At 43.4% G+C, this 14451-nt stretch overlaps 1 protein-coding gene across 1 annotated transcript in view; it reads left to right on the top strand.

Moving 5' to 3' along the window:
* The window catches only part of arid1ab (AT rich interactive domain 1Ab (SWI-like)), a 52659-nt gene that overhangs the window by 17310 nt on the left and 20898 nt on the right, over positions 1–14451 (top strand). The window contains exons 2-4 of the mRNA XM_023267789.2: positions 3807–4028; positions 7443–8120; positions 8874–8981. Coding sequence (XP_023123557.2) covers positions 3807–4028; positions 7443–8120; positions 8874–8981 — 1008 coding nt within the window. The remainder of the gene's footprint in view (positions 1–3806; positions 4029–7442; positions 8121–8873; positions 8982–14451) is intronic.

Below are 14451 nucleotides of genomic sequence, written 5' to 3' on the forward strand. Positions count from 1 at the left end.
ACCTTTAATATTTAACATTTTACTAATCTTAATCATTATTTTGTTTGGTTATGATTAAATACTCAACTTTGATGCTAAAACCTGGGAAAGCAGATTCAGCTTCTCAAGGTCCGTATTCAACAGCATCAGTGCTCCAGTCTTGGTATCGCCTTTCTAAAGAGCTAATTCTATGGCTAAGAGGAACAGGAACAGAGCCTTCTATAGCAGTTCCTGACCTCTATATGCAAGATGCAGTAGCCGCTGTTTAGTGTGGTGGAAGCACACATACACACACTCACAAAGGCCTCAGCCAAAGCTCTCTGGGATCTTGGAGGATGTGTAATGGTGTGTCAGATGTGAACAACTTAAGCAATGCAAGGAAAATACTGGTAAACAGATCAATGAAGGCCCAAGCAGTAGACCGGCCACAGCTATCTCCCAGCCTACAGCGTACAGATGTGTTAACATGATCGAATGAGTTGAGGAGTAAAAAACAAGGTGTCTTGAGGAGATTTGACATCCTCAGATTTATGCCAGGCAGCAGACTATATACATTTAAAGCCGTCATGACTTTTTATGCATGTTATTAGATTATATTGAGCATTCGGGCAAGAGTTACACCAATATCCCCCGTTCATGTTAGTATTTTATTGAATGCTGACTGGATTATGCTGTGGGGATTTTAGTAGATTCACTGATGGAGTAGGTGTGACGATGCCTTAAAGGGTAATTCAAGTTTATTGTCCCTACTTATCAACGACTTTCTTAATTACAGTTTGTAGTCCTGGAACTAATGATTAGGTAATTTCATTAGTCATTATTCTGCATATAAGACAGGGGAAAGCATGAAATATTAAAGCTCTTGTATTACTTTATGCATCTAGGATCAACAATTGGATTTTATTAATTAGCGAAACAGTTGTCTATTAGCTAATTAATTAAATTACCAATCATTGCATCTTGCTCCATTTTTACATAAGATTTTTTGGTCCCGTTTTTCTATAGGAAGAATTGAACTACAGTTTTTTTGTTTTGGCAACACAGTTGGCAAAACCAGTGAATAGTTGTAAAATATCGAAATATCATGAAACATTTAGTAAATATTCACATAAAAAAGTGACTGCTGTAAGGTACAAACTGGCCTTTTGCTTGTGTGCTCGGTGTGCTGCATGCTTACCGTTGCTATCTGATCACCTGCTCAAATGACCACTATCTTCATCTTTGGAGTGGTTGTTAAATGAGACACGAGAGCGAGACGAGTGGTTGTTTTGAGAACGTCAGCGGTGATTCTCCACGTGGCCTTGGGAGCTGGAAACCCTCATTGTAGTCGAGCTGTACTTGCCAGCTCTCTCCCTGCTGAGCTGAGTGCCGAGCTGTCAGGCTTCTTAATGGAAAAGCGGGTACACAAGCTGGTGTAGAAATATTCTCACTGCCGGCAAAATATCGACCGAAATTGGTGAGGGGAAAAAAGCTTGATTGTTTTATGGGCCGGTCATCGCTAGGAGATTTTGTCTAAATGAGAAATAGATTTTACCTTTAGTGTGGCTGCTTTGTAGTTTGTTAGCATACTAGTCATTTTTCATGTGGATTGGAGGACGTTAGCAAGTGATTCAGGCCTCTTCGGTGCACTTTATGGATGACACAGGAGGCTCTGTCTAACTGCTTAAGCAGCTCATTAGGAAAGAGCTATAGCATATTTCTATCCAGTGAAATATCCAGTTTTGTTTGTGGGAATGTGGAGATGTTCTCTTCTTGTTGCTGTAATTGGACAAATACCCCTGTCTGAAATAGATTGAAAACCAGCACCAAGGTGGTGTCTGCTGCAGTACTTTCCATCAGTCATCTTTAAGCTGACCAGGAGGCCGTTTGGACTCCCATCATAACATGATGTCAGGTGGAAGGGGAGGGAGTTCTGGTGTCCTTCCTTGCAGACTGGGGTTAAAAGTGCATTAGAGGTCACAGGAGAGTGGCTACTGGGGCCTGTTACCTTTTCCCCCACGGTGAGGTTGGTAATGACCCAAGCCAGCGTAGTAACACCCCCCTCACACACATACACGTATGCACACACACATACACTCCTCTCCTGTACACACATACAACATAACACATGCACACTCTCCTGAACCTGGAGGAGCTCAGGAGAGCGTGGCCTGGGGGAGGCTGGAGGGAAAATCTGGAGTGGAATATGTTATCTTGGATAATGTTGGTTGACCGCACTGACAGCTTGTTGATCCACTCCCCCCCACCTCCACCTCCCAACACCTACAGTCTTCCCCAACACACACATATTTTCACACACACCAGCCTCCTGCTGAGCCACTCCCCCCCTCCTCCTGACCTCCTCTCTCTCTCATTGCAGCACTGTCATTCATAGAGTGCCAAAGCCTGCTGCTTTATTAAAGCCCAGGAAGAGCAAGGCCTGGCCCAGGTTCAAACAGCAGTGCAGCTGGGACCTGTTACATTTTCGGCAGACTGCCCTCTCCGTCTCGCTGGCTATAAATAGCCTCAGTGGTTGTCTCCTTTAACCAAGGAAAGAGGTTTTGGGGGGAGGAAAAAAACACACACACAGATTAATAACCGTGGGAAGCAATGAAAGCTTTGTGTCTGCTGCCCGAGGTCAGCAGGCCAGGAGGTGTTGCTACTTCAAAGCCCCCATTGTGGCTCGTACTTTCAGACGCTGCTGCGGTGGGTTTGATGGGAACACACAGCCAGCGGTGTGATGAGAGATGGCATCAGACCACAACAACAAGCCAAGATACTCACACAGCCCTGGTGTGTGTTTTTTATTTTTTAGGTTTTCAAGTGGTGACCAGTTCATAATAATGCGGTTGAATTCTGTGTTTTTAATTGTATTTATTTTTTATTGCACTGCACGAGGGTTGTGTTTAGGGGGATTCCACCAAGCTCATCTTTTATGTACACACACAGCATCACACTTTATGTCCTTGGCTCCAGCTGTTGACAGTCGAGGCTACCTCATTATGACCTCCCCCCCTTCCCACTTTCCATTTCCCTCACTGACTCTGGAGCCAGAGACGGCCGTCTGGCTCACTAACATTGCCTGCCTGGGCCATGTGGATCTCCAAGCTGGCCAAGGTCAGCCCCCACCACTACCTCCACCACCCCAGCTTCCACACTGACGTGGCTCCAGCTGAGGGGTGGGCCCAGCTCCAGCCACCGCAGACACTTCCACTTCTTTAAGCTTATTTTCATAGAAACTCTCCCCGACGTCTCCGCCGTAACAGTATCCACCCACTGGCACAATGATCTCCTGGGCAGGGAAACGCTCCTGGCGGATGTAGTGGGCTCATTCATTCATTCATGGCCAATTTTTTCCCTTTCTAGTTGGAAAGTAAATCCACTACTGTTTTTTTCCCTCCCCCTTCTGCTTTTTGTTCTATATTTGCTTGATTATAGTGTGACTGGTTTATGAGATGATGCTTGCATGACACATTGCAATGGCGGAGTCATCATTTGTGTTCATGACTGAGTAATGCCTTTTCAAGAAAGCCCACTAAAGCAGGTTCTGAAATAACTCTGGCTAAATTTGACCTGGACTGCATTGTCTCATCCTTTCCTGTCACATCAGTGGATTCTGAACAATATCCTATCAGTTGCATCATTATAGAGCTTGTTAGGGTGTATGACTGCACAGTCTAATAAGGCAGGAGACACCATAACCATCAACCCCAAATCCTAGACTGCATGACATAATTATCTCTAAAGTCAAACCTTTTCCATGCAGTTTCGATGACAGAATTGTCAGTCCAGCCATCCACTGTTTTAGCTCAAACATACATTACAATTTCTCTTTCTTTGTCCTCTAGCCTCCAAGCCCGATGGACCAGGTAGGGAAGATGCGTGGCCAGCCATATGGAGGGCCCAACCCTTACTCGCAGCAGCAGCAAGGGCCTCCCACAGGGCCTGGACCACAGCAGGGAGGCTCTTATCCAGGGCAGGGCTATGGACCTCCAGGCCCTCAGAGGTACCCAATGGGGATGCAGAGCCGAACACCTGGCACTATGGGCGGCATACAGTATGGACAGCAGGTCAGTAATTATTGGCTTAGATTACTATCCTCACAGTTGTTATTGCAATCTTACCCAACAGCTGCAGTCACAGTTAGGCTTCAAAAGGTCAAAAATATCACGTAAGATGTTTTTGTACACAAATTCTCAGATCTCCAGTGATTTTAGTCTCAATTTTATCCAATTCTTTTACCGCCTGGATTTTTTAGATTAACCATAGCAGGTTATTTACCACAAACTGGGATGATCAGCCCTTCTCGCACATTTGTTTGCACAATCACCATAAAATTAATAAGAAAATTGACTGCTACATTTAGTAGAAAGTATAAGATGAAAATCATTTATGAGGAAAGCGTTTCAAGTCCAATATGTGACTACGTATTTGCCTGGAACCGGAGATGTGTCAGACAATCTCAAAAATACGAATTCAGACTTCTGGGGTTCCCTAGTTCCTAAGGAACTAAGCTATATACTTTTTAGAATTGGTAGAGTAGTTTTACAGTGTTTCGATGGAGTCGTAGGTTGGCTAGAGAGCTATACCTGCTATTGGAGGGAAGGAGTGGGTGAAGAGAGAAGCAGCGACTACGCAGATTCACACATTCTAGAGGAAGCAACTGTGTAATATTATAACTGAGGGATTTTCCGGCAAGGAAGTATTGTTTTCATAGAATAAACTCTAAATATGCAACTTTGATTCATAAAGAAAAGCTATTAGGGGTTAAATCAATGACCGGAGAGGGACTTCAAGCACTGTATAATGTAAAGAGGAGGTGAACTCAGATTAGACATCACTGTTGGATTGGATGGGCTGCTTATTAAAATCAGTGAGGGATGGTTGTCCTGCTCACTTTTGACTTTTGAACTCGAATAAGGGAGATAATCCAATGTTGATGAAGTGACGCTCAGCCTGTTTACTAAGAAAAACCAAACCACCACTGCTGCCTGTGATTTTGCTGGATGAAGTGAAAAAATGCAGACTTGCATTACCAGACCCAAGCCGAGTCAGTGCTATTACTAGAAAGTGTAGACCAGGTGAACCCAAGAAGTTATTAAAAATGAAAGACCTCCTGCCTTAGGAGAGGTCTTTTAATGGAACCATTTTGAATCTCAGTGGTACTTAGTCATGGTCTGAGGCATGGTTTGAAGTCTGGACCACAAGTTAATAAGTTTTTTTATATTCCTGTTAGTTTAAGCAGCAGAGCATTTATGTAATGTATGACCTAGTATTTCAGGAATGGAGGACATAGTAGCAAATAAAGAGATACAGCAACTTTTTTGAGCAGATTCTCCACGCGTCAGGTGTGGGGACATTTTCAGGAGTTCAAATCCAGTTGCTTTTTCACAGTGAGTAGTCTAGATGCAGACCTGTTGAATTGTAACCAGTCCAGTCTAAAAAGGAATGTTGGATTTCAGGAAAAGGTGAAAATATTTACAAGAGGAATCCTGCCCTAGACAAATTGCCCGTTTAACTAGAGGCGGAGGAGGGGACTTCGGTTGCATGTCATGCTCCTCTCTCTCGTTGTGTAATGTCTGCTTCTCTACAATCATCTATCCAATAACAGCAAAATGGCAAGAAAATAACTTTGAAAAAAATGCGGATATAATGGATGTAGCTGTACTTAAGGCAATAGTTTGTCATTTCCCAACAGTTAGATGCGGCAATCAATACCACTCCCATGTCTTTTCATTTAACATAAAGCTGGATCAAAGAGACTGTTAACTTAGCGTCATCACTTGAAATAGGGAGGAAACGGCTAAACTGGCTACATCCTAAAGTATTGCTGAGAAAGGATCAGACCCTCAGTACAACCTCAGATTGTTATTTTTACACCTAATTTTTTGTAAACCAACTATAATGTTAGGCTGTATTTACACCTGGTTTAAACGTGATCAAACACAGAGTACATGTTAATTCCAGGTATAAATGGAATATTACATATGCTGGTAGAAGGATTTTGTTACCTTCAAACCGACCTAAGCTAATTATTTCCCCATGTTTATGCTAAGCTTAGCTCTTTCAAGCTTCATATTTAGGCAAATAAATGTATCTCAAAATGTTAAGCTATTCATTTAATGTCCCTATAGCACTAAGACCGCACAGAACCAGGAATCCCTCACTGTTCATTGAGGTCTAGTAGGAAAAGGTGTGTGTTTTAGATTATGCACTGGATCACAGAGGACCAACAAAGTTCATGGAAAGCTCAACCAACCTGTAACTTCAGCATCTTATCCACCTGAAACCTCAAAGGTACTGACGAAGAAAAGCTCTTACAGGCACAGACCCAAAGAGAGCAGTCCATCAATTTTTCACTGTCTGGTTTATTTTCATGCTTGAAAGCAAAAGATGGGGAAAATTCAAGCTGTGTCGACGGGCACAGTGGGCAGCACCTTCTGGCTGCGTTGTCCAATTGAAAACAGCAAACATCCAGTTTGCCGTAGCTACTTACTCATAGCTAGGAATAAGCCCCTTCTTGAACTCTCTCAGCCACGCAGTGCATCTTAACAGAGAAATGCATGCAGGGAATCCCGTAGAGTGAAGGCTTTTCTTCCACGTCCGCTGCCTGTGGTCTTGTGCCCATTGTGTGGTGTGATTATCTCATACTGGCCTGCCTGGTGTCTGACCATGGACTCGATAATTGCCCTGCAGAGAAGAAAACGGCTTCCCTGCCTTTGTCAGACAGATACAATGCAGCCACTTCATGTTGTTTTACACGTGTGGCAATTCTTTATTATCTTGTATGCTCTTTGAGTTCTTGAGTAGATGAGGAACTCCCCCCTCGCCCCCTCCTAAAAAGGAGAAAAAAAACACATGGCATTTTTCTCTTCTTTTATTACGATATATCTTCACAAGGTCAGTGCTTTCTCCTTCCGTGCTCCTTGAGGGTAATGAAACGAAAACACTGTATTGAAAGGCGTTCCGCGCGCAGGATCGGGCAGAATATGAAAAAGCTTATATTGAAGTTCAAGGAGATGAAGTCAAAACTCAATTTTTATTTTCATGGCACTAATTTAAAGCGATACACGGCTGAATGCCAACACTTCAGTTTGTAGTAAGGAACACACCCATCAGACAGAGAGCAGTTGTCTTTCCCTTTTAGTCTGTAAGAAAGATGAAGAGGTGCTCTGATTACTCTGCCGAGAGTGAATGATAAAAAAAAAAAATCAAAGGGGTGACTTAAAAGATTGGTTTATTTTTATATATTTTGCAGCTTTAGAAAAGATTCTGTCAGTACACATGCTGTATTCAGGTGGTGACTGATACCACAGAGGCTCAGTATAATAAACCCATGGTAAAAAAAAAACTGTTTAGGTTCACAGACCTATCAACTGTGTTATGTTCTATCTACTCATGTTTTGTGGTTCAACACTTACTGGTCTTCCCCTTTGATGTAAACTACCATTGATTCTAACTGATCGTCATGTTTCTATGTCTAGATGTCAGCCTATGGACAGCAGGGCCCAGGAGGCTATAGCCAGCAAAGCCAGGGCTACTATGGTCAGCACGGTCCACCTCCTCACGCCGGCCAGCAGCAACCTCCTTACCCTGGCCAGCCCCAGGGCAGCTCTGGACCTCCCTACCCCCAACAGGGCCACCCTTCACAGCCTCCTGGCCAGCACGGACAACCCCCTTACCAACAATCCCAAGGTTCCCATGGCGCTCCTCCAGGTCAGCCTCCCTATAACCAGCCCCCACAGTCTCAGCCAGGACAGCCACCCTATGTCCCTCCTCAGCAGCAGCAGCCTCAACAGCAGCAGCAGCAGCAGGGTCCTGGTCCTCAAAGTCAGCAGGGCCCTCAAGGCCAGCCAGGGTACCCACAACCCTCTGGACCAGGGCAGCCACCACAGCAGCAAACCCCACAGCAGCAACAGCAGCAGCAGCAGCAGCAACAAGGCCCCCCACAACAGCAACCGCAACAACCAGGAGGTCCACCTCCTCAAGCCCAGCAACCTCCAGGTCATGGCCAGCAGAGTCAACCATCACCCTACTCACAGACACCACCCCTGCAGCAGCAGCAGCAACAACAACAACAACCACAACAACAACAACAGCAGCAGCAACAACAACAACAACAGCAACAGTCTCCATATCAGAGGTTTCCACCTCCTCCACAGGTAATACCTGCACAGAACTCTATTGGCGTAGTTTAGCTGTAATGCGATGTAGGTTGTCTGTGCTTCCATCACATTGTACTTTTCTGCACTCTGTCAGTGCTATAATGAGGTCTGTGGCTCTCTTACGATGTTAATGTAAATGCTATCTGTAGTTGTTTCAGAGGGAAGGTGGTTCGTTCTTGTTGAAAATGAATCTCATGCATTTAGTTTTCTATAACATGACACATCAAAAAATTTGTTAAATCTTTGTACCCGTGAAACAGTTACAGGAGATTTTGAATAAATTTTTAACGCAAGTCATGCATGGCTGCCTTGTTGCTTAATTAAAGTTTGATTACTCAGTTAATTAAAGAGGCTCCTGTCTGTTAAATGGCAATTAAGTACAACAGGATTTAGACTACACAGCACAACAACTCCTACATTACATGGCAGCAAAGCTTTGCTGTTTTTGGTGGTTAGTTAAAATAAAAGGCACAAACGCAGAGCTGTGAAGTAAATTAATGAGTTTTCCAGCCTCATGTCTCTGCTATGGTGACACAGACATGACATACAGTAAATATTCAAATCACATTTTTTCATGGCACACCACATTAATTCAGCCCAGTTGAGATCTGGTATTTGTATCAGTGCGAAAGTGGTTGCATTGCTGTACACTGCAAAGAGCAAACAAACTGTAGTAAGATTCTTGACTTGAAGATTTTTTTTTTGCATGCCCTGAATCCATTGTGTTATCTTTCTCATTTTTTCAATCAGGAACTCTCCCAGGATTCCTTTAGCTCTCAGTCCAGTGCTCCTACTTCTAACCAGCCCAACAAGAGCAGTCAAGAAGACAGCATGCAGGTGCGGCCGTCCAGTCTGCCGGTGAGCCTTCTGTCTTTTTATTTATCATCTGACTTATGGTTGTTGTAGCAGTGTTTCATCCACTGACCTCCACAAAACACCTCTGTAGTTTGATCTATAAATAATATTTTTTATTACCCTCCAACACTGCCAAAAAATTCAACTAAAGCAACATATGCAATAAAATTTCAGGTGCAATTGTGAGGCCAGAGTCCGTTTGGACTCTGAATTTCTGAAACTGTAGATACATATATACTTGTCACATTTTAACCTTCAGTATTTAATAGAAAAGCCCTAGAAAATTAATCTTCAAATGTTATTACAGCTCCCTTGTCTGTCATGGAAGATACTGCTGACTAACTAGAGTAGATGCTTTGGAGATTTTGCCTTTGTTATGTAATATGGCTGAGACCCTCTTCAACATAAAGCAGTATATAAATAGTCGATTGATAGATAGACATTACAGTGGAGACCGACAGGAAACAAAGGGAAACAGAGCAGGGGAATCACATGCAACAAGGGTCCCGGTGGCCAAGAGTTGACCTGGGAACTCTGTTGCTTTAGCCCATGATGTAAGCGCCCTAACTCCTCAGTCAGTGGTTCACCCCTTAGAAGATTTTTAGACCAAATCTCATCCACGTACTTTCTTGATCTGCCCAAGCTTCAATTAAACTGTTCGTTTTGCTTTATAGTTTGGCAAACCAGTCGTTTATTCAGACTCCTAAATACACAATTAACACCAACCATTTTTTCGTATCGTCCTTAAAGCTCATATAGAAGTCCAGTTAATTACTCAAAAGAACTGAAGCTGCCTGGGTTTGTTATAATGCAGCAAGACACATAGTTTTAAACAGCATCTTAAACCAAAATTTCTTGTATGACCTGTGCACTCGGACTGAGGAAATTATATAGAAATGTGGAGTAAATATTGACTTTTGAAGCCTGCTGTGCAATCGATTTGAGCACCAAACACTTGGATTCAGCTACACAATCTATCCAGAGCAACATATGTGGGTATTACATGCTTTACTAGTGGGCCAGAAATCAGTACTTAGGACACAGGTGGGTCTCCCTCTTTGGATTCCTGCTAAATTACTGACATGAGTTGAGATACTAAAGTCTGGAAAGAATTTTGACATGTTTTGACCATTTTTCCCCCAGTTGCTATATATCAAAGTTTTGGACCCAGAATCTGAATATTAACAAGCCCCACTCTGTCCCCTCTCTGCCATTTCTGACTTCGACATACACAGACTACACAACAACTAGCTGATGCCACGAGTGAGTGAAGCATGTTCAAGCAGTGCAGGATTATACTCGTTAAAAAGAAAAAATTCTGAGAGTGGGGAAAATAGATATTTCTGCCAGGAAAAGGATTGTTGAAAGTGAAGTAAATCTGGCATCTGATAGCCCTCTGGCTAAGATAAAGGTGAGAGAACCCCCCACCCCATCTTCCCTGTTAAAGAGGTGCCTCGCTGTAACACGTTGCAGTTTCCATGGCAGTGTTTATAGGTCAGACTGCGGAGCTAACCTCATTCTAGGCCTCAGGGAAGGAGAGTGAGAAATGAGATCATTAATGAGAGAGAATGAAAGTGAGAGAGCAGAGTTGGCGGTGAGGAGGGGGGCGGGAGGGATTGAGGGAGTGCAAGCAAATAACTTCAAATAGTGTGAGTGATTGGTTGGAGTGGGAGATACTGAGAGGGAGAGAGGGATGAGAGACAGCGCTGTCTACGCCAGTAGGGGATGCCCTCAGGATGTGTTTCCCTCCTCTTTTATTCATTTCTCTTATTTATTTATACATCTCTCTGTGGACTCAGTCATTGGCCGAGCTGGCCAGGCCAGGGCTATTTTTATTTATTTTTTGACCCTTCTAACTTCTCAGGGATTCCCTATCTCTGCTGTGCAATTGGCGGAGAGAGCCATTAATCTGGCTAAGGTAGACATGAACCGATTCGTCCCCCCCTCTTCTGCTCTGCGTCCCTGCGGAGCATGCATGACACTGTGTGCAGATTAGGTCATGCTAACTGAGAGTGTAACCCTGAGAGTCAAAACAGCTGACTTGACTCCTGCAGGTGTTGTGAGTAGATGTGCACCAGTGACATCTGTTGTACCTGGGATTGAGGCTGTTTTGTCAACTGTGCCCTAGCATACAAAAAGCGGAAAATATGTAAGTGAAAATGCTGTCCTTTTTTAGGAATAGAAGTATATGCTAAATGTAAAACTTCATTAAACCTAACCCTGTTAATCCATAGCTGTTGAAGTATTTTGAATTAGCAGTAGGGATAAGTGTTAAACCTCCAAAATCATGTGGTACTCACTGAAATATAGCCATAGCGCTGGGTAAAATGACTGTCATGGGTTCAAAATTAGCGTTAAATACTAGGTTGTGTTCTTATTCCAAATTCAAAAAAGGAGCTGGACATTAGTTGCAAAAAGCACTTCTTTCCTAGCATACCTTGGCCTTTATATACCCATGCCAAAAAGCTCACAGTACAATCAGACATCTGGATTAAGCTTTACAAAAAGCTTCACAACACAAAGATGCTCCAAGAACTAGTTTAAAAACCAAAGGAGTGTTAAACCTTAATTTGCGTGTCACATGCTTGTCTTCTGCAGTCGCTGTGGATTGTTGTTTGTGCTGCAGTGTCATGATTGAAATTCTCAGTGTTTAATTTGGCAAAGTTTTGTTAAATTGATATTAATGTTATTGCCTCAGTATAAAAAGTAAGTGCCCTAACACGGCAATAATTAGCAGTTTTTGTGTAATCAGCAAGGAAGTGCACAACCCAGCCTTACATCCCAATCTGTTACAATTGTACTTTTTATTTTGTTGTATTATTGACATTTCATTCTCCATTCACTAAATAGATTAACAGATTAGATACAGTTATTCTAGCACTTGATTCGGAATGGCTCATTTGTACTCATTTGTATTTGTGTATCATAAAGGAAATGTTGTTAGCCCAGTCTTAAATTACTTACTAGTTTTCCAAATAAAATTCACCTGACAGAATGTTGGATATAGATTTAATTTAAAGGAAAAACATGTGTTTATCTTTTAAGAAACTGCAATGATTCATTTGTAAAGAGGCATTCCTTTTAAGCTTCCTCAGATCCTGTTTGAATCCCAATCCAACAGTGACTGAGGGGTAAACGCCATTTAGCTACTTTAGTAGCATTTGCGCAGAGCCAGCCAGACATCACCTCATCCAGAGCACAGATGGGTCTGTTTGAGCCAGGTGCTTAAAAACCCAGCGTCTGTTAGGCCGCTGCTGAGGTGGGAATAAAGGTGTGCAGGAGGCTCAGCGCCTGCTGGTAGGTGCAGGTAGGAAAGCAACAGTCAGCTTGAGAGAAAGGCTGTGGATAAGAAGTGGAGGAGGGAGCAAAAAAGCAGAGGCAGTGATAGCGGAACTAGCTGAGCAGGTTGAACTGGTTCCTGGTTTGTTTTCACCCTGGCTCCAGGACACATGCACAGTTTAACTGTTGAGTATTTATCATGCTGTTGATCGAAGCTGCTAAATCACAACATGAGAGAGAGAGCAGGGGAGAGAAACAGCCCACCACACCACTGCAAAGTTGTCGTCTTTGTGGTCTAAGAATATTCCTGTGACCTAATAACATTGATGTCATTTCTAGCAAAGGAATTGAATTAGGTGCTGAGAGGAAGGAGAGAAAGAAAGGACGTTTTTGTACTTTTCTTGATCTAATGCGTCACATTATTGACTTAGTCTGTAATGAATAACCATAGTTGCTGATTAAAGGGGCGCTCCACCAATTTTCCACAGGAAAATTTTTGCTCTTGTTGATGAGTACTGGACACCCCATGAAAACAATTGACTAATCTCTGTTGCGGCTCTGGAAGAAGCTTTCCAAAGTTTGAAAAAAATAATCATGATGTTGTCATAGTGATGTCGACAGGATTATCTACAGCTTAGGTTACATAGCTGAAATGCGCCTTTAATGACCCAATTATCTGTTGACATTCAGTGCTAATTGCATTTTTAGAGCTACAATCTCAGTCATATTTAAAAAGAATATTTTTTCAAGGGCGCTTTGTCAGCAACAACAATGTGATTAAGCTTAATTTACAATTTAACATAGCATGTCCAGTGTCTTTACTGCACATGGTAGCCTTGCAGGAGCTAATACAAAAGCCCACCTCCTCCATTGCGGCCCCAGCTTGAAGTAAAACAGCTGAGCGTCGGTGCTGTCACCATCAGACTTTCATACTCTCTGGATGTGACACTTCCTCTCCTCACGGAAAGGGCAGTAACTACCAGACCACCATCAACCTCTGTCGCTCCCTCCCACCTTACTTCTTCCCTGTTGTTTTTTTTTTTTTTTTTTTAAATCTCCTTCTTGTCCTCTCCCAGGTCTTTTGTACACCCTTTCTCCACTCTGGGGCTAATCCCACTCAGGCCCGCCCACCGCTTGTGGTGCTCCTCTTTTCTGATGTGTCTGAATGTGCTCCAGACTTGAGAGGAAGGTCACATGTTGGTCACACACTCGCACTCGAGTTTGTTTTTCTGTCCTCCATCATCCTGTTCCTTTGGTTCCTCTTGCCTTCCCAAATAAGAGGCTTCATCTAGAGTGCTTTCATCTTGAAAGAAGGGCTCAGGCTTCACGTTGTCGACTTTATTTGTGTTGCTGCATATTTGTCTCCTAACAGTGGTATATTTAAGTAGACTTTATACATTTATGTAGCCCTACTTGGCGATCGCAGCTATAATACGTGATGGACGGATGCCTTCAAGTATTTTGAATGACGAAGGTACAATTTTTGTTTTTCTGTCAGTTGACGTTTGTTTTCCTAATTTGCCAATTTGCTCTTTTACTTTGGAAATGCTCCACTCAGGGTCCCAGTTTTCCCACCTTTAAATGCATCACCACATGTGTGCCTGTCAGGACCCCACCTTCACATGAATCCAACCTTATCCAGTGCATTTGCAAAGCTCACGGACCACCCACATCACAACAACAGACCCCCCCCTCACCGCTCCTGTAATGACCTTTAATGTTATGTGCCAAGCCTCCTGATCTGGAACCGAGGGATCTTCCAGTCTTGCTGATCAACTCTGAGTCCCCCCCCACCCCCCTACCCCTTGCAATCCCCGTTCCCTGCTCAGCCCAGCCCAGCTCTGCTCTCCTGCGGCAGCTAAGCTTGTTTTTGCGACATAGCTCTGGAGCAATCAGCCTGACAAGGCCGGCCCACTTTTTTTCCCTCTCCTACCCAGCCCAACCCCCTCTGTGCCTTTTTCAATATTGCACTCTGTTTTTCTGCTGCATTTCCCTCTTTCTTTCTGTTTTTAATACATATATATATTTATTTCTCTTCTCCCCCCTGCCGTTCGCTCTCTCGTTCCTCTTTCTGTCTAAATTCTCGTTTTCTCTTTCCCTCGCCTGCGCCCTCCTCCCCTCCTCCCCCCCCTCTTCCCTTCCTCGTTCGCTCTCTTCTCTCAGTAAATCAGCTTTCATAACGCTGTGCAGCGCA

Source organism: Amphiprion ocellaris, chromosome 15 (assembly GCF_022539595.1).
Source record: "Amphiprion ocellaris isolate individual 3 ecotype Okinawa chromosome 15, ASM2253959v1, whole genome shotgun sequence".
In the NCBI taxonomy this organism is placed as follows: domain Eukaryota; kingdom Metazoa; phylum Chordata; class Actinopteri; family Pomacentridae; genus Amphiprion; species Amphiprion ocellaris.